Source organism: Tamandua tetradactyla, chromosome 10 (assembly GCF_023851605.1).
Source record: "Tamandua tetradactyla isolate mTamTet1 chromosome 10, mTamTet1.pri, whole genome shotgun sequence".
In the NCBI taxonomy this organism is placed as follows: Eukaryota; Metazoa; Chordata; class Mammalia; order Pilosa; family Myrmecophagidae; genus Tamandua; species Tamandua tetradactyla.
Window position 1 is genome coordinate 35,235,947 of NC_135336.1, and position 26,672 is coordinate 35,262,618.

Genomic DNA, 26,672 nt, shown 5'->3' on the forward strand with positions numbered 1-26,672 from the left:
TTTCAAGAATTATGTTTTTAACTAAATAAATCCCCTTTAATTAAAAGCCAATCCATCTCTGGTGTGTTGCATTCTGGCAGCTTTAGCAGAGGACAACAGGACCTCATCAAAATTAAAAACTTGTATTCCTCAAAGGACTTTATCATGAAAGTAAAATGAAAACCTGTACAATGGGGGAAAATATTTGGAAGCCACATATACAATAAAGGATTACTATCCAATATATATTTAAAAAAGTCCTTCAACTTAACAACAAAAAGTCAAACAACCCAATTAAAAAATAGTTAACAGACTTGAACAAGCATTTTTACAAAGAAGATATGCAAATGGCCAGATAGCACATGAAAAGATGTTTACCATCATTTGCAATCAGGGAAATGCAAATCAAAACCACAATGAGATGTCATTTCACACCATTAGAATGACTGTGTTAATAGGAAGTGTTGGAGAGGATGCAGAGAAATTGGAATGCTCATTCATTGCACGTGACTGTGTAAAATCGTGCAGCTGCTGTAGAGGAGAGTTTGGTGCTTCCTCAGAAGCTAAATATAGACCTACCATATGACCTGGCAATCCCAGTACTGGGTATATACCCCAAAGAACTTAAAGCAGGAATTTAAACAGATATTTGCACACCAAAGTTCATAGCAGCATATTCACAGTTTCCAAAAGATGGAAGCAAGCGAAGTGTCCATCAACAGAAGAATGGATGAACTTAATGGTATATATATATAATGGAAAATTATAAATGGAATATTATTCAGCTGTAAAAGGAATGAAGTCCTGATACATGCGACAGTATAGATGAATCTTGAAGATATCATGTTGCGTGAAATGTGCCAGACATGAAAGAGCAAATATTATGTGACTCCAGTATTTTGAAACAATTAGAATAAGCAATTCATAGAGTCAGCATCTAGAATATAGGTTTCCAGGAGAAAACGTAAGGATAGAAAATGGGAAGTTGAGGTTTAAGATATACAGGGTTGCTATTTGTAATGCTGGAATAGTTTTTGGTAATGAAGGTGGTGATGGAAGTACAACATCGTGAACAAAATGAACAGCCGTGTACATATGATAACAGATTTTTTTAAAAAACTGCTAAACTACATTACATAAACAGAAAAATTCTAAGTTAAACCATGGACTATAATTAATAATACAATTATAAAAATGTACAGTAAATTGTAACAAATATTCCATACCAATGCAAGGCAGTTGTGGTGATGGGGGGGGCAGTGTATAGGGGAATGTTGTATTTTATTCATGATTGTTGTATAAACTCACAGTTTTTCTAATTTAAAGAAATAAGAGAAAGAAGAGGAAACCTGGACATGGCCAGACAGACAGAGAGGGGAGTGCGATGTGATGACAGGCAGAGACCACCACTGATTGCCAGCAAGCCACTGTTGGAAGCCAGGAGACAGGCCTGGGACAGATTCTTCCCTGTAGACTCTGAAGAAGCTTGGCCCTGCTGACACCTTGATTTTAGACATCTAGCCTCCAGAACTGTGAGACAATAAATTTCTGTTGTTTTAAGCCACTCAGTTTGTGGTACTTTGCTACGACAGCCTTGGAAACTAAGACAGGTAGTGAGAGCAGAAAAAAGTGAAGGCATTTCGCTCTGCATCTTGTAAGCTGGAGGCCAATAATTAAGGAAGCAGGCTCCCCCTGCAGGCCCTGCAGCACAGAAGGATATATTTTTGCAGTCTCTTGCTTTAGGCACAGGCTCTGTATTTGTGTGGATTGTGGAGTTCAAAATGCTTCTTGGTCATTTAGTAAATGATGTACTACTTGGAACATTTCCATCTGTCACTTTTTTAGTAGGGAGAAGGGCAGTCATAGGCTGAGGTTAGAGGCTGGTAAGAAAAACTGCTTCTTCTCTTTTTATTGCATAAAAGGGAATCTGATGGAAGAAATATATATATATAATTTTTATAAATACATATAAAATTTATCCAAAAGATTTTGTTTCTCCCGCTGCAGAGGGAGGAGTTATTTCTCTTGTTGGGAAAGATGGAATTCAATTGCAAAAGAGTTTCCTGAGGCCTAAAATGGTGTAGATCCTGAGAGAGTCTCGAGTTACCAGTTTGAAGGGGGCCACAGTACCTGCCCAAGAAAGTCTGTTCTGGCCAAGCAAATGGGAGGAGAGCTGGAAAAACTAATCAGAGGGTGAAATAATGCTGGTATAATTCTATGGCCTGTACTAAAATTTTTTATTCTTATTAATCAAAACTAAAACTTTTTTTTAGCACTTATTTACATTTGAGGCGTTGCCTAAAGTTCTTTCAAGTCTATCTCAATTCCTCCTCAAAACAACTCAATGGAATAGGTGCAATTATTTTCCAAATTTTAGCAATGAATAAACTGAGGTTATTTAACTGGCTCAAAGGTCACATCAAGTAAGATGGTATTAAAGTCACAGTATCAAAGCACGGGGATGTCTAGAACCAGCCAGCTAGACAAAATGTAATAAAAAACGAAATCAAAACGAAATAAACCAAAAATTTTCTGGAGTATCAGGAGTCAAAATTTTAAAAGAAATTCCAGGAAGCCAGAGGCCTTTGTATAAGTTATAGATGGTAGAGGCATGGGCCATTTGCTGATTGAAAGGGGCCTTTCTATGGTATACAAATATATATTTGGGGGGCGTGTATGGTCTGGGAATCGAACCCAGTTTCTCCCGCATGGAAGGCAAGTTCTACCACTGTATCTATGTTATATTAATTCACCTTTGGTGATAGAGGACATAGAGTACCTCAACTCCTAGTCAATAATATTGATCTTAGGTAAGCCACTAGGTAGGAAACAGACTGGGAAGGATTCTTGTACAGAGCCTTTATTAAAGCCTGTTTTTCTTTTCTTTCCCTGCTCTTCAATAGAAAAAAAAAATCAATAACTTAAAAAGTTATTAATAAGTAATTAAAAATTCATGGCATCCTAACCTTGGATTTTATGTCTTAATGGGGAACATAGCTGTGATTCGCTAACATTAAATGATACACCTACCATAGCCCTGTCGTTCCGCAGAAGTTCATTTAATCCAAATTCACTGTCTTTCAACTCCACCTAGGCTCAACCTACTATTTCATGAATTCTCTTTATGTGCGTGGTTAATATGAGGAATTATGGAGAGTTGCAAAACTAACTCCTTAGAGATTAGTTTTTATCATATATTAAGTATAAATACTGTGCTAAGCAGTTTAATTACTTTACCTTATTTATACCTCACTACATTGTGAGGTTAGTACTATTTCATCCCCTTTTACAGGTGAAGGAACTAGAACTTAGCTTAGGTAACATATCCAAGGTCACCTGAGCCACAACAAACCATATTAGCATCTGAGCAAAAGGGAAAATGTGTGTGCTATATGCATTTACCAAAATATCCTCAGATATTTCAATTAAATGAATAAATTTAATTAAAAAAATCTGCAGTTAAAAGGAAAAAAGATTGCTTCACATATTGTCTAATCTGTTCCTTTGCCATTGTCAACCCTCATAAACCCAACCACAGGAGCTGCACTGGCTGCAAAGGCCCAGGAACCACAGGCTGACTGGGAGGTTCTCAAACCAAACCAACAATAGCCTGAATTTATTTAAAATTTTGATACTTTGTTGGTCATGGATTTTCCACTAAATTTTGATTTAAAAATGTTTTAAAATATTATTTGTCTTGCTTATTGATTTCTTCTTGTACCCCCTGAAATGTTTCATCCGAGAACCTTACTCATCTCACTTTAATCCTAGGCCAAAGGTCATACAACTAGTAAATGGAAGAGCCAGGACTTGAAAAAGAATAATTTTCACTTCAAAATTTCATTCTCTTGAGGAGTCTGCTATATATAGCCTTACAAAAGTAGCAGAAGATGCAGTCCTTGCCCTTTCTGCTCACAGTCTATCTGAGAAGAACAAATTCATAAGAAAAGCAAATGCAAAATCAGGGCCATAGAAGTGAAATAAACACATGATCAAATTTTGTGCAAGAGTCTGATAAAATACTTAGCATGATGAGGACTGGGAAGGAGCCTATTGAAACATGGAAAACTTCTCCTATAGATGCCTTGAAGACCTGACACTCTAAAACAATTCCTAAGACTTACTGTTTTTGAACTAGCACCTGAATTTTCAATCCAGAAAAGGGACTTTGGTACTATTTAATTTAGTGATGTTATCTCACCTCCTAACTGGCAGGACCTTCTTAGGGACAAGATCATGTCAGAGCTGACTGTGGTGACCACAGCACAGGGCAGGTGCTGAATATACAAAACTCATTCAGTAAATGCTGTTTACTGCACTGATTGCTACTTTATCACCAAACTGCTTCCTATATCCACATTTCTTCCACTTTTTTTCCATCCAGTCAGTGCTGTCAGAATATGCTGTTTGCAAAGCTCTCCACATCCACTGAGGGGGATTGCACCAAAGCCATATTTTTTTTACTCATCACTATTGGTTGTCAACACTTTGGAGATTAGCTAGCACTTTATTTATGATTGTGATGAAAGCAATTAGGGTAGAAAGTTATAGCTTTGGATTTTGAACAACTAAGCTTCCTACAAGCATCAGAGACCAACATTACTTACAGTAGAATTTTGCACTTTGTTTAAATATTTGATGGTACAAATATTAAAGAAGAGTATATTGAAAAGATACATTTATAGATACAATTTTTAAGAAATACAAGCATCTAGGTTTTATGAGCCATTATCACTAATATTGAATCATTTTAATCTGAAATATTCCTCTCCTTCTCTTGAAGATTTTAAAGAGAGACATATTATTATCATTATTTTTTTACCCACTGACTTTGGGAAGAAACATTCCCTCAACAGCTCGCCTACTCCCACTACCAACTTGTATTCACAGGACACAAGGTGTGGTGGATTAAATTGTGTGCCCAGTTTTTACATGTTCTTGGTTTTGGTCCGCATTCTGGTGGATGAGGGCCCACTGTAAATAGGATCTCTTGACCATGTTACTTCAGTCAAGGGGTGGCCAAACTGCAGCAGATTGGGCTTTAAATGGAATTACTGGAGCCCTTTATAAGCAGGATGAAATTCAGACATAGAGAGAAAGCCCTGGGAAGAAGCCAGAAGTAGGTGGGACCTGAAGGAGAAAGAAGTCACAGCCATGGGCACCGCCCTGTGACAGAAAAACCAAGGACCAAGGATCACTGCAGCCAGCCCCAGGACGCTGCAGTCTTTGGGGAGAAAGTATTGCCTTGCTGACTTCTTGATTTTGGACTTCACATCACCTCAGAGCAGTGAGTCAATACATTCCCATTATTTAAGCCAACCCATTGCATGGTGTTTGTTTTAGCAGCCAGGAAACCAAGACACAGGGTCTTGGTGTATTATATGCCTGTAGTTTGTGGTCCAACTGCTCTTTAATTATCCAGCTCAAACATTACTTCTTCTAAGAAGCTTTTCTAGGACCATCTAGTCAGAATCAAACTACTTTCCTCATATGTGGCCAGATTTTATATTTTTGTTAAAGGTGTATTTCATGGTAGGAAATATTTCCAAGGTACATTTGTACCCTTGCAGGGCATAACATTTAGAAGAGATTCAAACGTATTTATTCGATTGAATTGAAATTTATACTGTGGGAAATCATGATGATCATTTGGAATGAAAACAGAATTTTAGAATGTTTAGAGGTTCCCAGAATAAGCCTGCGAAGTTTCCCTGATGGCTGTGTGCATGCGTCCTAGAACATAAAATGGGAAAAATATTGCATCCCATCTAAACATACATATTCTTGAGTTCTCACACGCTACCCCACCATTTATCTAAATATTGGGCTTACACTGAGTGTTAACACTTTGTATTTACTTGGTTATTTCTTAGGCTAACTTACTATTAGACATACTGTTTATTTGCACCTGATGCTTATCTACTTCAGTGCAGTCACAATCCTGGAATGTAACTTCCCAAAATGCAAAGGATCCACTCCACTAACACTTTCCCATAATCCTAACATGATATCAAGAACACATAGTAAATAATAATTTTGTTGATGGTAATAGAATATGAATAATAACCTTTCCAATGAGGATCGTAATATAATTAATTAGAATTTCTATAATTCCACATATAGGAAGATATGGTTTTTGTTTTCCAGTGACCCAGATAATTTTGGTTTATAAAATTGTTTCTGTGGTTTAAAGAATCGGGGTGGGGAGGTCTTTGCATTTTCTCAGGGTTACTGAGTTCAGCATAGTAGGTTTCTACCCCTCTGAGTTCATCTTCGGCATCTTCCCTTTTTAACCTTTTTCTAAAAGCAACATCATATCGTGTTTATAGGAACAACTGGCTTATCATTACCACTATGATTATTATTGTTAGTTGAATGAGAAATTTAAAGATAGTCATCACACAAAGAGTTGCAGTTTATTTCCAAACAGAAAGAGATGGGATGGTTTTATGTGAAACTGACTAAATTCCACAGCTAGCAACAGTGTGGAGCGCAGCTGTAAATCAGCGGAGCAAACAGATTTTGACATTTAAAAACAGTATGCATATAGTAATTTCACCACATTTCACATTTGCCAACACAATAATCCCTTTGAAGAGAGGTTTCTTTCAAAAAGATTCCTCAAATTGTTCGTATCACAACTTGAGGATCCTTTAAAGTGGCAGCATGGTTTGAGGTTTTAGTAGGAGTTTAGTACTCATCTCTCTGTGTGACCTTATCTGTCCTCTCTCTCTCCCTCTTTTATTCTAAAAGTCTCAGCAGGACCCACAGATAATGGCTCTACAGTTCCAAGTTTATTTGAAGAAAAGTTCTAGATGAAGGCAGCTTTCTAGTCATTGATACTTAAAGAGATGCCATTCATCAACCAATCAGTCAATATGAACTTAATAAGCACCCATTTAATATGAGGACAATGAGTAGGACTATGGGGAAAAGGGATGGGGAGAAACAAATTCATGCAATCATTCATCAAGTATTTGCTAAGTACCTGCTGTCTAGGCACTATACTATGCTAGGAGTTTTTGAATGATGCATGCTTCTTGCCCTGGAGAAGCTCCAAGTCATACGAGAGACACAGGCTCACTGAGGCTTTACATTTGCTTGGGAAACTAATACACAGCCATGAGATAAGTTAAGAATACTACAGATCAACTTACCGGCTAGTAAAAATGTCTGTGTCTCTACAGTAAAGCTTCATTAAGCTGTGAATAAGGTGATAGTGAATTTCTGAAAATTAGTACAGCAACTTTTTGCCCTATCAGCGAAAAATATTAATAATGTAAGCAAAGCATAAACAGTGCATTTCCATTACTGTAATGTTTAGCATAGCATGCCTTCCTGAGCATACCTCTACTTTTCAATCTTTTCCTAAAAACCACATTGTACCATGTTTGGTAGGAACAATTTTACTCATACTAATGATGAGCATAAAATAATGACCAGAAAGCCTTAATCATCCTGGAAACCAAAAGCCGTAAAATAAAAAAAAATGTGTTTTGTAACAGATGAAGATATAGATTTTAGAACAATCTATCATAATATAGGAAGTCATCTTAGAATGCTTTTCTCTTCAACCCACCAACTATCCAAAACATATCTAGATAGTGATAAATTAATAATACATTATATTTTGGGGTTTACTTACATGTCAGTTGTTTTGAATTTGGTACATCCCCAAAGAAATATTTTTATATGTAGGGTCTAGTTTCCAAGAGGGTCCACAAAAATATAAGTAATGTAGTATGAATGAATAATCATGTGAATACACTATTTTTCAAACTGTATTAGTTGCTACATTCATTGAGATCAATGAGTTCTATAAGAATTTCAAAGGTTTGTGTTTTTATTTTGATGACAATCTAAAAATTAATATAACCATATTGTAGATCATATAAACGAACACCTGATATGTGATTCTCTAACTTGTGTTTATGGTTGTCTTTATAATTGTGTTACCCTCATGTTATTACCTGATTTAATAGTATTAAATGTTTATTAAGTTGGTAATACCTGGCTGCCTCTTGGTTGCCTAGCTTCAAGATTAAAATGACACATTTGTCTCATATCCGCTGTTATATTTACATTGATTTTGTTTATCAATTGTAGAAAAAAACTATGATCATTCCCATTTGTAAGATATATCAAAACAAAGGAATTTTAGTTTTAAAAATTAAATTTAAGACTTTAAAAATAAAACGGCAAAATATGGCAGAATAATGTTGCAGCCTAATGATAAAATGGCAGAGGCAGACAAAGATAACAACAAAGGCATATAAGTGATATATTCATATTAAAAGGAAGCCAAATTAAATTATGGAGCTGTATCAATGAAAGCTTTGCCATATTTCAAGTAGAGAAAAATAGTGGGAGAATTTATTCAGCATACAGCGCATAAGCAACTCAGCAGAAATTGCAACATAGCAGCTGTGTCACAGTTGCTTTGTGAGAATCTGGATGTAAGCCTTCTTTGCAACAAATATCATAAAAGAGTTAATCAACCATAACTACATAAGTGAATAATTAAAGGAAATTTCTTTTTTTATTGATAATTTAAAAAATAGTAGTAGTATATTGTAAGGTGCTCTAGTAAATTGTCCCATCAAAGTAATAAATCAGTGCTTGTTTTCACTCTGCACATTGTTTTAAAAACTGGAAAATTTCCCATAAAAATCCAGATTTATGGCTTTATATATGTATATAGTTTTTTTGTGTGGAAAATTCAGAAAATATGGCAACTACAGGCTTTCAGTCCCTTGTGGCAATAACTGACTACAGCCGAGCAGTGGCTGTTTCTTATACAAGTCTTGCTTCTTCGATGTACATTTCCTACCTATCTTTCATAAGAATTTGAATTTGTGTTTCCGGATCGAATACAATATTTTCTATTCCCCAGGATGGAAGTAGTAAGGGTTCTGGGCAAAGGCGATCTATTCCCCTGCACCTGTTATTTGTAAAACAAATATTTGTGAGTAGGATCTTCTTTTGACGTTGTTTCCTCTGCAGTGCATTATCAGATTTTGTTCTGTCTGTTATTATGCTTTTGTATATGATTTGAAATAGAAACTAAACTTTAAGAACCAATTTCTAAATTAATTGACTGCGTTCATTGACTCCAAGGCTTGCTGAGCTAGAAGGGATCTTAGTGCCCTCTCCCTCCCCCGACTCTTCCCCACCCTCCCGGCGAACGCCTGCCTCTCATGCAGCGTGCCTCCCTGTCTATTATTCCTTGCTATTCATTTATTGATTCATTAAAATTTAAAGAGCATTGCAGTTATTCACTGAAAAGGGCAACACTTACCACCAACCACGCAAAGGTGAGCACAGATGAAATTTCTGAGATGTTTTGAAAGCATGGTATTTCCAGAGCCTGATTTATTTCTCCGTCTATTGTCTGGTTGGTTCTCCACTCATCCTGAATAACTGCAACAAAATATAAAGTAGAAAAGACATGGAACTTTGGTTTATAAAGTGCTTTTCACCTGAGAAATAAGAACCGTTCTAGTACTAGGCTCATCTAGCCTTGGGGCGTATCTATGAAGTAAAGAGGCAGAATTCCACAATAGTCTTCATTTTGTAGGTGGTAAAACTGAGCCACTGAGAAGCACAGAGTACTGCAAAAAAAATTGCAGGAAAACCACCCTAACAGAAGCCAACTCTAAATTTGGTATGCCTCTTCTTTCACACCAATTCGGTGCTTTATTCTTCAGGTCACACTTCCTTAATCAGATAGAGTATTAAACTTTATAATCTAGCCTGTAATTGTCTTTTTAGGGCTTAAAAACATTTCTCTAAAGAAAGAATGATGCAGAAAACTATATAAGCAAACACAGAGAAAGCATTGTAAATAGATTAAATAATCTATTATTATTATTCATTTTTAAGGTAATATGAGATACATATTTTTATAGTATCTCATTTGGGAAAGTTATATATGCATATATGTGTGACTAAGTTATAATACTATCAAGGGATAATTTATAAATGAAAACCATCATCATCCTATTATCCTAAAGATCCATTTTCTTTTTTCTATAGTATCTATATCTATGCAAATCCTGCATGTAAGCGTGTATTTCTCTTACTTTATAATCCCATTTATGAACAAAGGTCATCTGTATTTTAACTTTAAAATGTTTCTGCAAGATTCTTGAATTATCTGTGGTTGATATTTTTGGAGGTTTTGTCATTCCATCATATAGGTCCATCATCATTTATGTAGCCATTTCCAAAACTGGAGCATTATACTCTTTCACAGTTTGGGTTTTTACTGTATTTTAAATTATTTCATGTCACATGCTTTATACCAGTGGCTTCTTCTGCAGCAACCTAAGATAAATTCCCAGAAGTATAATTAATGGATCAAGGAACATGCTGCCAATGCACGCTTTTAAAAAATGGGAAGTTTCTCTCAGTTTAAGAATATGATGTCTAGACTTGAGATCTTATTATATTTCAATCTGTCATCTGTATCAGCTATCCTTTTTCTGATGACTCTTTCCACCTCTTTTTCCTAATTGACAACAGGGGCTCTAGAGAACCTCTTTCTAACAGCATTCTCAAATAGTGGTTGTTTATTTCCTTGCGCCTTAATACAAGTGGCATAGCTTTTTGAATATCCCTGAAATTCCCCATAAAACATACAGGTTAACTAGGGGAGCAAAAATGAAAATACATAGACAATTTCTACAAGGAAACTAAATTCTATTAGATGCTTATTAACAGGTGGGGTAAAAAGCACCAAACCACTGTAGTATCAGGAACTACACAGAGAGAGACAGGAAAATCAGTTGTACTCTGATGGCTCTTAGAACTAGAGAATACAAAGGCACAGGAAAGCCAGGTGGGCTTAGCTGAGAACAGCAGTGGGAGTGAGGTTTGCAGGCACTGAATCAGCAGTGCATTCAAAAGAATCAAAAAAAAGTTTGTCAGAGCCAGAGCAGAAAAGGCTTCTCAGGTCAGATCCCACACCGATGAAATTTCTGGGAGTAGGATCCAAATTGATCAGTGCAGGTCTAACAGAAGAAAGTAAAGAGATAATTAGGGTGAAAGTGAGGGATAGAACCAAAGGAAGTAAATCTCAAACATTATAAAGGCATATTATTTATCATGAAAATAACAGAAGACGGCACCCTACAGGTATTGAAGATGGAAGAAAATTTATCCTGACCTATCCTTCCATGATAAAAAGAAATGAAAAACACATTTAATTTATACATGAACAATAGAAGATATGAAAGGAATGAAGTAGAATTACATTTGAAGAAATCATATGAAAAAAGAAAATAGAGAACAAAATAATATTCCTACAATGACAACATACCAGAAAGAACTGACTAAAGCAACCAGTGAACTGCAGCCCAATATTTAAAAATGAGCAAAAAGAAATAAAGAGTATGATATAAGCTGTAAAACAATTTTTAAAGCTGATAAATGAGGCAATCAGATAAAGGAAAGTTTACAAACAAAGGTGACAGAACTCAGGCAAGGGTTAGAAATAATAATAAAAGCAATTATTTAAAAAATACAGACCAAACTAGGACAAAAACAAGAGCATATAACCACAAAAGCTAATGCATTAAAATAAATAATAAATAGAATGAAGTTTTAAAATAAAAGAAATGAACAAAGGAGTTTCAAAGAAAGTGATTATAAAAGAGATAAAAATACATATAATAGGAGGCACTGAAGGAGAAAATGAAAGCAATGAAACAGAATAACTACTAAAAATTACATTTAAGAAAAATTTCTTAAAATGAAAAGAAGACTTGAAAACACACTGACAGATTATACTGCAAATGCAGAAGAACAGACCCAGAATATACACCATTAGATGAATTCTTATAAGAACATTGAACAAAGTAATTTACACTGAAAGAAAATCAGATTGTTATCAACCTTTTGACTACAACTTTTTCTGCCAGAAAATAATGGAGCAACATATATAATATACTCAAGAGAAAACAAATGTGGGTCAAAGATTTTATGTCCAGCAGAATTAACCTTCCAATATAAAAACTACAGAAAAAAACTGATAGGCCTTGCAAGAACTTGGGGAATATTGCTCCCATGAGCACTTCCTGAGGATTCTGCAAAAGCATGCTCTTTGGGGAAACAAAATGACAGGAAGGCATTTACATAAAAGACTGGTTTTGAGTCCTAAATACGTAGCACTAAGACTGAATCGTGATTTAGAAGCCAAGAGTAGGACTATGTAATGACTATATGTCTTAAAATAAAGATGCAACATAAGTGTTAAGTATTAAATGTGAGGGAAAGAAGGACTTCTGGCTTTGGTCAGTGCAAAACAATCAAGTACAAAACTGGGCAAAAAATGTTAAAAACAACCATTTTAGGGCTCTGAAAATTGACCAAAGGCAGATATCAAATTGAAAAAGTTTTTCTTGAAAAACCGTGGGAACTTTGGTAAGAATAGCAGGAATCTTGAGCCTCTTGCCTAGGGCTTCCCCCGTCACATTTCCCAGCTTTGTTAGTGAGAAATGGAATTTTACTGGCACAGAGTTGGCTGCAAAACCTAGAGCTTTTCTGCCAGAGGGTCAGACTTGGATTAGGTCTGGGTGTGAAAACACCTCTTTGTCAGCTAAAAAGGGAAAATTTCGTAGGAAGCAAGTAGGGAAAAACTGAAGCTGTATTAGCTGGACATTGTGGTCCCAGTTGGGATGAACAGCACATTAGACAGATATTTCACAGGGGGGAATGGAATTGATAGTGCCAGAGAATGATTGAGATAAATTCTCCATTCACCTATGGCTTACTGGAAAACTATGCATGATGAATGGGGGTAACCTAAGAGCCCAGCAAAAAGTAAAAACCGAAGGAGCCTGGAGAAGTGACTGCAACTTTTAATGCACTCCCAACCTCACACATACATGCGTGTGTAGGGGGTGAAAGCCTAATTGGCTTGAGGTATTTGAACAACACCTTTGCTAACATCATTGGTGGATCCATAAAGGGGATTTGCCAATGTAAGAATATTCTTCGGAAGCCAAAGTAATAAGTTAGGGCTGAGGGAAAAGAAAACTGAGCAGAAACATCAGTGACTGCACACTGAAAAGGAGAGACATTTTGCAATGAAAGTACCAGTAAGTTACTAAAATTAAAAAGAAAAAAAACATTCAGAAAAATAAGACAGGATCTAGAATTGTCACATTGTATTATGCAAATTTCCAGTTTTCAACAAAATTATGAGACATGAAAGTAACAGGAAAGTATAACCCATATTCAGAAAGAAACATAGTTAATTGAAACTGATTCTCAGAGCAACCAGAAGTCAGATTTAACCGACAAAAATTTCGAAGCAGCTTCTGATTATGTTTAGAGAATTAAAGTAAAATATATTGACAACTCAACAAATAGGGAATTTCAATCGAGAAATAGAAAACGACATAATGAACCAAATAGTCATTCTAGAGTTGAGAATTTTATAACGAAAATGAAAATCTCATTAGACATACTCAATAGCAAATCTGAGATGGCAGAAGAAAGAATAAGTATATTTGAATATGATCAGTAAAAAACATGTAATCTGAAGACTAGGGAGAACAAAACTGAAAGAAAATGAGCAGAACCTCGGAGTCATGTAGGATAATGCTAAATACACCCACATATACGTAATGGGAGTCAGAGAGGGGAAGGAGAGAGAGATTGGGAAGAGAAAAAATATTTGAAGAAATAGTAATAAAAGACTATAGATTTGAATTAAAAAAAGCTTTCTCCCAGATTATTCTAATATCCAAGAATCTCAGCAAAACTGAAACATCTGACATAGACCCATCATAATCAAACTGCTAAACGCCAAAACTAAAGAGAATATGTTGAAAGCAGCCATTGAAATCAGTGAGAGAAAAAGAATTTATCACAATTAATAGCTCCAATCTCATCAGAAACGATGCAGTTCAGAAGATATTCAAAATGCTGAAAATATGGTTGTCAACGGGGAGTTCTACATCCAGTGAAACTATCCTTTAAAAATAAAAATGAACAAAACAAAGAATTTGCTACTAGCAGAATTTGTTGCTACATGAATTTAATATTAAAATAAGTCTCCCACAAGATGGAATAAAGAGCACAGAAATGGTAAATATGTGGGTAAATATAAAAGATTATATATATCTTTCTTTGTTTTCATAATTTCTTCAAAGAATGTGAAAATTTTTTAAAGCATTCATTGTAACACTGTACTGTTTGGTTTAATTTATAACATATTTCCCAATGATAATACAGAGACAGGATGAAGGAGCTATATTGAAGCAAGTTGCTAAAAACAAGAGATGACTTAGACAATAGAAACGCACATATGAATGATCTTAAATTGGAGCTATTCGACAAGGACTTTAACTCAATTTAATAAAGTCAAGAAAATAGAGAAAGAGAGATGGAAAAAGTAGATGAAAACATGGACAAACAATTAAAATTCATTAAAAAGAATTAAAAAATACAATATCAGAAATTAGGAAGTAATCTGACAGAGTTAAAAATTTATTGGCCACCACAGAAGACAGGATCTGTGAGTTGGAGGACAGTTCAATAGGAAATACCCAAACCAAATTTCAAAAAGAAAAAAAGAAGAAAATGTAGAAATGAGCCTTAGAGATATATAAAAATATTAATTTAGATACATGTTTTATACCACAACAAATTTAAATGTTGAAAAAGCAGCCATGCGTGTGTTAGAAAAATCATAAATGACTTCTATATAATCTGGGATTAGAAAAAAAACTGTTCACAACTATGACTCAACATCAGGACTGATAAAGAAGAAGAATGCTAAGTGAGATTGTGTGGCAGTAAGGAGAAGTAAGCCTACTTATGATTATGAAGAGTCACCCCCAGAGAACCTCTTATTGCTCAGATGTGGTCTCTTTCTCTAACCCAGGAGATGAGCCTGGTCCTAGCATACTTGACCAAAAGGAGGAAGAGAAATGAGACAAAATAAAGTTTTAGTGGCTGAGAGATTTCAAACAGAGCTGACAGGCCATTCTGGGGATTATTCTCTGCAGTATATAGTTAGCCCTCTCAATTTTTGGTGTACTGGAGTAGCTAGAGGAAAAACTGAAACTGTTGAACTGTAATCCAAAAGCCTTGATTCTTAAAGATGATTGAATAACTATAGAGCTTTTGAGGTGTGACCATGTGATTGCGAAAATCTTGTGACCAACACTTCCTTTATCCAGTGTATGGATAGATGAATAAGAAGAAAGAAAAAACAGACAAAAATGAATAAACAATACAGGGTGCAAAGGGAGAATCGGATGTTTTGAGTTTTCCTTGTCACTTTTTTATTTTTATATTTTACTTTTGAAGCAATGAAAATATTAAAAAAATCAATTGTGGTGACGAGTGCACAGCTATATGATGTTACTGTGACCCACTGATTGTACAATTTGGAAGGTTATATGTTATGTGAATATATAATATATATCAATAAAATTTCGTTAAGGTGCCTGGGTGGTTCAGTAGTAGAATGCTAGTCTTCCATGCAGGAGACCTGCATTCAATTCCTAGACTATGCACCAAAAACTAAAAAAAGAAGATTATGCTACAGTGCAAAAAACACCATAATAAAGTAAGGATGCTTGATAAACTGTGAAAATATTTGCAACTTGTATCACAATGGCTTAATATCTTATATATATAACATTTGGACCATCAATCAGGATAATAATTTTAGTAAGTTGAAACTCATCAAATATGTTTAAATTCATCTGAGTGCATGACACGTAACACAAAATACTCATTGTTCACCTTCTAAGGATGTTAGGAAACCAAATAATTTTTAAAATCAGTTAAAGGGAAAGAATCAAGTACTTATTCTACCTTTTCTATATAACCCATACATCTGGTAAATAATAGCTTGATGAGGGAAAGTTTCTCTCTTTTGGAATACTCCGTCTAATAAATGTTTGAATGATAGAAATAAGAATGATCACAATTTGCATTTCATAATGAATAGAATATAGCTAGGCAATTTATCAGTGGCTATTAGTATAACACAGAGACAACAGATATTATGTACTTCATGATATAACTATACAACATCATCTGTGAAACACTCTTTCCACAAAACAAAAAACAAAAATCTTAATCTGATTAAGTCTCTGTATCTACCTACCATACAACAGCACAGATGGTTTCCACTATAATTTCGTACCATATGTGAATGGATGTTAAACACTAACTTAAATTTCAAATATATTCACTTAGTGAACTCATTTTCCCTCTATCTACAGCAGCTGTTTTCAAACCTTCTCCAATCTCTTTTTCTGAAGCCTCTTTCCTCTCTCTATCAGAAGATGATTTTGCTTCTTGCTTTAGAGAAAATAATAGAAGGCAGCTCATTCCTCAGCATCTGCATTCATCCGATTTACCCCCCTCCTGTTGCAATAAAGATAAGCTGTCTTTATTATCCATTTCTGTATAGTCTTACTACCCTGTAATGGATCTCATTGTCCTCCTCTACCTCCTTCCCAGAAGTTTTGCTTTATTGTACCTTCTCCACGGTATATTTAAACTAGTCTTTTTCAAATGGGTCCTGACTGTTGGCTTTTAAGCATAGCTAATTTGTTTTGCATTAATTAAAATCACCTCCATAACCACAACAATAGCCACAAAACTTATTTGAGCACTCATATCCTTTCTGCTAATACTGACACATTTCTCGGAAGATTTGTCAACACTTACTAAACCCATTTTCTTTCCTCTTACTCACTCCATTCTCCTCCCCTTTTGTTTAACTGCTATATCCATAGTGACACTAAAACAGCTCTTGCTAAGGTGACTAATGACTTCTGGGCTCATAAATACAATCCGATAATCATTTTGAACCCTCAGAAACATCAGAATCTGTGCTTACTCATTTTATGCAATATTATCTTCCTAGGTTTCTGTTACCTAAATCTCTCCTAATTTTGCTCTTGCCTCCATAATGATACTCTTTCCTTTGCAGACTCATCTTTCTCCATCCACCCAGCATGGACTCTGTTGAAGTTCCACTCTGCTCTTCTCACTCAGTTTTCTCTCCATCGATGATTCTTTCACTTCCAGAACTTCAACTGGCATCTTACACAGATGACTCACCAATTTGTATCTTCAGCTTAAATCTCTCTCTCCTACATAAGGAATTGTATATCCAGCTGCTTATTTAACAAACTCCTGTGTGCTTCAACTTCACTCCTAACTAAGCATGTACAAAATCAAATTTTAAAAATCAAATGATAAAAAAATCCTTACAAAATCTAGTCATTTTCTGGTGTCCTCTAACACCATGGGTAATTCTATTTTTTTTTCTATTCTACAAGCCAGAAACGAGTGCAACCATCCCTGACACTGTTTTCCTTCATTCCACATATGCAATTCACCACCACGCCCTGTAGAGTGACTATCCTAAACCTGTTTCCAATCTGAACATTCCTCTCCATCTACCTCACAGCTATTTTACAATATATTGCCAGCATTTCTCACCCAGATTTCTATCATCTTCTAACTGATATATCCTATTCTCTCTCTGCCCTCCTTTAATTCATTCTCTACACTTCAGTCACATAGTCACAGATAGTTTTGAAACACAAAGCAAAGAAATCGAACAACCATTTTCCCATCAATTTTCACAGCTTTTGGGATAAAGAAAAAACTCCTTAATTTGTTCTACATCGCGTTGACTGAACAGTCTCTCCAGCCAGATCTTCAACTGCCTCTTCCTCAATCACGCTGCTCCAGCAGTAATATCTTTAAGAAAAACCCAGAGTCGCCATTACTCCCTCCCACCACAGAGCCTTTGCACATCCTCTTCTTCACTATTTTTACCTGCATAACTCCTTCTTCAGCACAACTTCTTCAGGAAGTCTTTCCTGATCTTCTTATATGATCTCTTAGTACTGTCTACTTCTTTTCTGTGAGAGCACTTCTCGCTGTTGCAGTGTGACATTTATTTGATTAATGTCTATCCCCTTCGACCTCATCATTCATGAAGGAAGGGTCCTGTTTGTTCTGTACACCACTGTACCCTTCATACCTAGCACTATAAGCACTCAAAATTTTTTGTTGATTAAAACAAAAATAAGAATTTAAGGAAACCAGCATTGAGATTCAAGCTCAAACTATCTCTCTAGACAGAGTAATAGTGCTTAAACCAACCTTATCAAGATTACACCATCAAAATTTTATTGCTACTAATATGAATACCTCTATTACCACTTATTTTTCTCCTCCTTCTCTTATCACTATTACTACTGCTTTCGATAATATTAACAGCCACCTAACTCTTTGTTGTAACCCAAGAAATTAAAGCTATGTTTTACTCTTATAACTGATCTTAATAATTTCAAATTTTAAAATGCTTCAAACTCTTACAATCTGAAGTATCAAGGAATCAAGCAACATTCAAATTAAAGATATTTGGACAATTACTCTTACAATCTGAAGTATCAAGGAATCAAGCAACATTCAAATTAAAGATATTTGGACAATTACAATAACCTAAGGCTTTACTCAGAAAACTGCATTCTTGGAATAACTCAAAGCCCCTAACCTAGGAGGAAACCCTGTTGAGTGAAAATGAAAAAGAAGCAACCGCTAAACACTTTAACTTGTCCCATCTTCATGCACAGCATCAGAACTCTAAGATACACGGAGGGACAAAATATTGTGAAAAGAGAACAGAATCCCTTCTCTACTAGGTTCTCAGAGAATATCAGGACAGGATTTGTGTTTGTAAGCAAACACAGTAGGGAAATGACGCAGATGACAATAATAAAGTAAACAGGAACAGTTGATTAACCCAATCACCTCTGGTCACTGAGCATTTTCATACTTAGATTCTTAAATTTGCATTTTTATATATTTCATAAGCATATTTTATATATATCAGGTGTGCTTCCTGCAAATTTGCTTGCAAATTTGAAGCTAGCACAAGGGAGTCAGAAGAAAATGGAACTAATGGGTGGAGAAGAGAGAAGAGATCAAAGAATAAAGGGGAAAAAGAAGATACGCCATTGAGTGGGGATTGATAGGGCTCTGAAATGACAACTGTCTCCTCTGAGTTGTGTCTATTACTTGCCCTCTGCTAGGCTGACATAGTGGTCCTCGACAGGGAAGGCTCCACCCCTTTTTGCTCTTTTCTATCTTGCCCCCATTGTACTTAAGTACAGAATAACAGAACCATTGCTTTTCATCTGATCTAGCTGACCAGGGAAAAAGTTAAAATCAAATGACTTGGAATTTTCCAGCCATAAAAGATGTAGATACGGTTTCTGTCTCTCTAATGAGTTGCAGTTTTGAATAGGTATGAGCTTCACTCTCTTGGATTGACCTTTATTTCAGGAAATGCACATTCCTGAAAGGCAATGCCGCTCTTCTTTCTGGATAACATACTCCTTCTTCTCTATTGCTGTCTTCATTTTAAGCCGTGACATATCTTATTTCCTATAGGTACAGCAATCTTTGATGCCAGTTCTCAATGGGGAACAGTATTAGCACCTCAGATATGTAATAGTATAGGTTACTGGTTTGCATAGAACGTATACAATCTATTTCTAAAGCAAGTCTAATGGAGATGTGTGCTCTTGTAGGTGGCAAAAGGCCTGTTAGGTTCCAAATTAGGTTGATATAAGAAGGGAAACAGGATGGCTCATTTTTAATAAGAATTGAGGAATAGTGCTCGCTGATTATTACTATTTCTACTGTTAATTAAAGCTAACATTTACTGATCTCTTACTCTTTTGCAGGAGCTATGCTGAATGATTTATACAGACTATCTCATTTAATCATGAAGAAGGTACTATTATTATCCATATTTATTATATAAAGAAACAAAGGCATGGAAAATTGAAAGAACTTGCTAAAGATCATATACTTAGTAAGTGGCAGAACCAACATTCAAATCCAGGGCGCCTGACTCTAAGGTATGTGTAGCTGAATATTATTCTATATAGGTTTCCTTATTACTCTTCACTTCAACTCCACATACCTCACCCTCAATTGAAATCAAATCTTTGATTTTTTTCTTAAAAAAAACTGCAATTAGAATAGAGCATTCATTAGGTAATGATGGAGGGGATCCTGTCATAAAGTGAACTGCTTCAATATCATGGTCTGGGAGTAGGCAAGAGAGAAGACAGAGGAGGTAACAAACCCATACCTGTGGTTTGCCCTTGGCAACTCCCTGCCTCCTTTAGTATGGACTTCATAAGATGATTTTAGTTGTTTAGTTTTGTTTTCCCTTATTTTGAATCAGGCCATTTTGCCCCTGAGTTAAAAGCTTTCCATTTCCAGTGGATTTTCCATTTGTTGGCTTTCATTTTCATTTGTTTCCATTAGTAGAAATGGAAATCATTTACTTTGGGACCAAGTACTTTAGGGTAGGCATTATCATCATCAGTTTCTAGATGGTCTCAGAATTTCTGTGACAGACCCCAGATGACAGGGATAGAAAGGAGCTAGACCTTAAAGCTAGAATTCCAAATGAAGGCCACTAAAATGCACATGGTATAAATGTACATGTCCAGTAGCCTCCTTGACACCTTCACCTGCCCTATATTCAACATGTCCAAAGCCACATCCATTAACTTCCCCATAACCTGGCACATTTCCTTTGCCTCCATTTCTGTAAATGTCCCCAGCATCCAGGCGTGCATGCCAGACACTTGGATATCATCTTTAACTTTTCCCTCTCATGCCACCGTCATTTTATACACAATCTTTTACCAATCATATCTATTTTATCTCCAAAGCATAATATCTATCACTTTCTTTCTATGTCTACCCAAACTACTGTCTCTCTAATGTTTACAATTTTTAATAGGTACAACTACTTTCCTTTGGTTATTAATGTAGTCTCCCAACTTGTCTCTCTACCTTTTCCTTTTCATCTATCTTCACACCATTTACATACAATGGCTCTCATGTTCTGTTTATAACCCAAATACAATTGTGCTATAAATGTTATGCCATCCTTTTGCTGAAAGTGTTTCACTGTCTTCCCATGGCTCTTAGGATAAAAATAAAAAAAACTTGAACATGACTGACAGGATCCAGCATGATCTGGTCTTTATCACATCTCCAGCCTCATGCCTTACTCTCTGTTGCAGTTCCACAGGCATTTTCCCATTTCTTTACATATTTCAAAGTGTTTTGCACATGCTGGATCACTCACAGTTCTTCCACATCTTAAATCATGTTAACTCATTGTTTAAACCTCAGCTCAAGTATTACTTCCTCAGGGACAATTTCCCTGGTCTCTTTTACATGCTCTTTCATAAGACTTCTATAGCTTTTTATCATTAGCACTTAGTGCTGCAATTTTACTATTATTTGTACACTTGTTTGATCAATTTCTGTCTTCCCCACCAGTCAATATGTCCCTCTGCTCTACCTTTGCATTCTCAGCACCATGGTTGACACATGGTTGGCTCATAATGCACATTTGTTGAATGGATGAGAATTGGATGAAAGCATGTGCTTCTTTCCCTCTAACAACTAGGCTTACCATTTGGCTGAATGAGAAGGTTGTAGATTTTAGTCCAAATGCCCTCTGGAAACTTAGTAAATCTACACTGGTACTTTCCACTGAGTGAGGAAGACATATTCCTTAAATGCAAACTCCATTTTAACACATTCCTGGGAGCTTCTGTGAATGTCACCAGTGACTCACAGGGATTCCCACTGGCACAGTAGAAACCATGCTGGGGATGATAAAGGGCAACCAGGTCCACTGTATCAGTAAACTTGGACCATTGCACCTGCACCAAGAAGCCGTTCTTCCGTGTTTGGCAGGTCAGGTTGACATCAGAGCCAGGTAGAGCATAAATGCTTTCTTCTGCATCAACCGTTTCTTCCCATACTCCTGAAAAGGAAGGATGCCAGCCATCAGTTTGTATGATTCATATGGAACAATCAATTAAAAACCTTGGTCATTTCTGTAAGGTGAGGGTACAACTGAGGAGGTTTCTGCTTGGTTTTCTTTCCATAAAAGAAACCTGTGCATGACCCAAATAGAAATGTCCGATACTCTGTGAAAATGAGGAAACATCTAGAAGATTAGAATAAATTATTGATTTCTGGATATCTCCTTCTGTCTGTTGTTCTGACCAAAGAAGAATATAGGCCTCTGACTACCTGAGAAAAAAGTTAAGCCCTTTAAAACATTAAAGCCTACCAGCAAACTTATTATGACAACTATTCTTACATTTAATATAATTGACTGTTCTCTCTCTTTTTTTTGTTAATAAATCAACAGCTGCATTCAACATACACTTCTCTGAAATTGCAAAAATGACTATTACGTATAGGGTTTTTAAAATGTGTTTATAAGAGGCTTTTACATATAGTATCTTGTTTAATCCTTCTCAAAAATCATTAAAATGATGTTAGCTTTCTTTACCAACAAGGAAATTGAGGCACAAAGAGTTTAAGTCATTTGCTCAAAGTCATACCTCCATATACTGGAAGTAAAGGAGCAAGAATTTGGCCGCCCAGAGCCAGTCTATGGTTTTCTATAACCTCCAACCTGTCTCCCAAATTCAGTTTGGTTGAATAAAATAGGAAATTTGATGTTCAATATATGAGAATCGAAAGGCCCTCCATCTCTTGTAGTTTGCTGTCCTGATAGGAGATGGGGAGAAAATACCTCAGGTTCTATTAAAGATAAACTGTTTTGATCATTACTATCTGTAATCAACACTCTGAAATTGTAGCTATAAAAAAAGAAGCTCTCCCATCAACTCTCTGAACAAATGGTGCAGGACACTTAAAACGTGTTAAACATCGAGCCTTTGACATGTATGCCTTCAGTGGTGTAGACCTGCATATTAGAACTAACATGGAATACTGTTATAGAAATGATATCTTATTGCAACAAATACCACTGGAGCTCACAAAGGAAAAGATAAAAAGTTGACAAGCAACTGAGAACAAGAACCTCAAAAGTACTTGACAAATGGGAATTATTATACTTTTATGGATGTTGCAGTTTGGGTATGCACAGGTTAGCACAGCTCTGTATGAGCTCTCATTTGCCTGATAATATGCCTCTGATCCAGTCTACAGTATTATATTCCAAAGTCTTTTTTGATTTAAAAATACTCCTTAAAATCTTTGGTGCTCTATCTGAAAAGCACAGTTAATTCTGAAGACACTCAGGCTCACTGTAATATCCACATGCTATGGAATGCAGAACTAATCTTTCTACCTTCTATTTTTATATAGGTCCTTTAGGCACTGTTGGAAGGACTCCACTTTGTCTCCCAGATCCATAGCTACACATACCTTATTAAAATTCAGCATATGTTCACCTCCCAAAGACCTCAGTATTTGGAGGAGAAACGCTTGTGATATCGAAAAGAAAAAGGATATTTGCAAGAGAAAAAAAGTTGAGCAAGAATCTAAGTGTTGATGGCTTTGTGTCACTTTTTTAGTATTCCAGGGTTGTTCTGGGTGCCCTTTGGGAAGTGTTTCATTTCCAGGAAGCACAGTTTCCCAATTACTCCAGAGATCCTCTTAGGAAGGAAAGGGGTGAAAATGCCTCATAGCAGTGGTCCAAACCACCCACTGCCTGCTTGTTTTTAGTGCTCATTAGAAATCATTTCTAGACTCGAATATCCCTTGGTTAGTTGCCACTTAAATACATAACTGAAAACCTTCTTAATGATCTGTCCTTTGGTGATCAATTTCAGCAGCAGTCACAAGGCATTTTAAACGAACAGAGGCCCTATTTGTCCCTACAGCGACCAATTTGAAAAGAAAGGACAACCGTAAACCTTACCCTTGACAAAAAGGATCTGGATGAAGGAGTAGACAGCACAGAATGCCCATTTTTTCTCCATAGTCTCCTGAAGACCTCACATCAGCATATCCATGATCATCACAAAGTCAATTGATGCCTTTAACTAAAGCAAACACCAGCAACTCAATTCGTGTTAAAAAACCCCAAATCTACCACCCGTCTGGGTCTGTTTATCACTTGGCTAGACCCCAGGAAGTGAAACGTCGACAGGAAAGTTGATGTGGTTCAGAGCTAAGTATAACCTTCAGCAGAACAATATGCTCTCTGAAATCTTGTACATCACCTGCTTTAAAAGGCTTTTCAGTATCCAAAGATTCTCCTGTTCTGCAGCTCTGTCAGTCAAGCTGCTTCTAAAATCTAAACAAAGGAAATCATGCATAGCAGTTCACACATAGGCTTTTTGTACATTTCTTCTCAGGAGCACAAAGTCATTTAACAAATGTGAGCTTGGTGCTTTTCATAATAGTTTTTCTTTTCAGTTTTCAAATGTGTTTTCTTTTCAGAATTGCTCCAGTATGTAAGAACAAAGAATTAACACATATAATTTTTATAAACTCTGAAAGTAACAAGGAGTAATATCAGTTATCAAATTGAATTTCACTTTCTCCTCTCTTGCAGGGAAACCCACGTTTCCTGGGAGTGGAAAAGTGAAAGAGGGGCTTGTCTGGGTTAGGCTGGAGGTTAAATAGGGAAAACGTTTAAAATTGTAGAGAGGAAGGAAGCAGTAAGCAGAATTCAAAGACAGAGAATTTCCTACTTCAACCAGCTTCCAGACCTGTCCCATCAGTTATATCCATTTAGAAGCTGGGCTGGGCTGGGCTGGGCTGCAGGAAATGGCTCCTTGGTTAAAACCTCTGATTATTTGTGGAAGTACCTTGATGACCAGTCTTGGCTGGATATAACTGTATTGGATTTTTTCAACTTGGGATAAAATAGGCTGCTACTCACCCTCCAGTATTAAGAAAACGGCATTAGGCTAAGGAACATAGAGTAAGTTTAATTGACAAGGAATAAAAATGAATAAATGTGTCTACATACAACCATATGAATGATTGGTGAAATATTCTATAATCCTGTGATCCTAATGTCACTATGACAATATAGGTGCCACTCAGCAAGCAAGAAGGGAAACATTCCTGAGGTGGTAACTTTTGAGGTCAGGTGGAGATAATTTTGGCCAGGTCGTCATCCTATAAAGACTAATCCCTCCTGTGCAAGGAGTTGTGGGTATATGGATGATGCTAGACAGTAAGGTATAGTCCTTGCCATTTCAGAGATTAAAATTCAGCTGGGGAATAAGAGATATGCACAGGGATGAAACAAAGACTCTATTGTCTTCCCACATGTTCAGCCTATGACTTCTCCTACAGCAACACATACCACGATAATTGTCACACTTTTTTATTATTACACAATTAATAATGTATTTAGGGGTTTTATTGTGTCCCACCAAAAGATATACTGAAATCTTAACCTTCAATCACTCAGAATGTGCCCTTATTAGGAATAGGAGCATTGCAGATGGCATTTGTTAAGATGAGGCCATACTGGAGTAGATTGTGTCTTTAATCCAGTATGAACTGGTGAACTTATAAGACAAGGAGAAGATACACGAGGGGAGAACACCGACTGAAGACAGAGATTGGAGTGATGCATCTACACACCAAGGGACACCACAGATTGCAGCAAACGCCAGAAGTTAGAAGAGGCAAGAAAGATTCCCCTCTGCACCTCAAAGGTGGCCTGGCTCTATCAACACTCTGATTTTGGACTTCTGGTCTCCAGAACGGAGACAATGCATTTCTGTTGTTTTGAGCCGCCCAGTTTGTGGCACGTCATTTTAGCAGTCCTGGAAAAACTAATACATGATGCTTCCTTCAAAGAAAGATGGAGTTACTTATTTCCCAGGCCAAGGCTCCCCAACCCTTTATTTAGCCTTACTAAGTTTTAGCTCATTGGTGGTGTCAGGGCTGGTGGTGCTGACAGTGATGTATTCAGGGAGGGCTGTGGAGCTAAATGTCAATTAACTTCTTAATTGAAAGGCAGGAAGAGGCATTACTAGCATGAGCACCTTCATCTCTTTCCCTCTCCCTTGGAAATTCTAGCAAATCAAAGAGATGGAGCATAGTGACAAAACAGGCTGGGAGGTATACCAGGAGTTCCTGACTGCAGGTTGTTGTCTCTATTAAACTGGAAGGCATTTCAAGTCTGGAGAAGGGATTCAATTACCTTACTCCATTTGTCACGTTTAGGGAAATTTACCTAAAATGGAAACCAATAAAAATCTAAGTTTACTGATTTCTTTAAGAATGATAACCTCCCTGTCACCCCACACCCACCCAGAATTTAGAATTCGCCTCTCTCGTTGCTTTAAAATGAAGAAACTTCTCAAAAATAATAAATAAATTAAAAAGTCCTCAAATTCAGAAAAGGGAATTTTTCATTTACTTTCCAGAATTAAAGACTCCCTTTTAATAGAATCTTTGTCCAGCGTTGGGTGGGACCACCCAAGACCTCTGCCAGGGTTGCTGGGCAAATCTGCCATCTCCATCTATTGTTCAGGGACTGCTTCATGAGAGCAGATTGTGGAAGGGTCTCTTAGGCCTAGAAACCTCTGCAGTTGGAGTCACCAGATTTGACTAATTTTCCTTTGAGAGAAGACAAATTTCAGAACCCACAGAATATGAATTGAACATACCTGTGTCCTGCAGCCACAGGGCCAAGTGGCAGCTCCTCCATGGCCATTTGCATGCAGCAGGTGGCAGCAACGTCCTACACAGCAGCATTGGGATCCCAGGTAATAGGAATTGCCCCCTCGTTTTCCAATCCTGGTAATATTTTCTAAAGGCCCTTTCAGCAAGGAGATATGCATTCTCTATACTTAAAAATAGCTGTTCTA

At 36.4% G+C, this 26,672-nt stretch overlaps 1 protein-coding gene across 1 annotated transcript in view; it reads right to left on the reverse strand.

Annotated features, from left to right (window-relative positions):
• Positions 1–23,925, reverse strand: part of CD96 (CD96 molecule) — a 126,034-nt gene extending 102,109 nt beyond the window's left edge. Inside the window, exons 1-3 of the mRNA XM_077117471.1 lie at positions 23,753–23,925; positions 21,479–21,835; positions 9,278–9,399 (exon numbers count right to left, since the gene is read on the reverse strand). Coding sequence (XP_076973586.1) covers positions 9,278–9,399; positions 21,479–21,835; positions 23,753–23,813 — 540 coding nt within the window. The 5' untranslated portion in view covers positions 23,814–23,925. The remainder of the gene's footprint in view (positions 1–9,277; positions 9,400–21,478; positions 21,836–23,752) is intronic.
• Between the last annotated feature and the right edge of the window lie 2,747 nt (positions 23,926–26,672).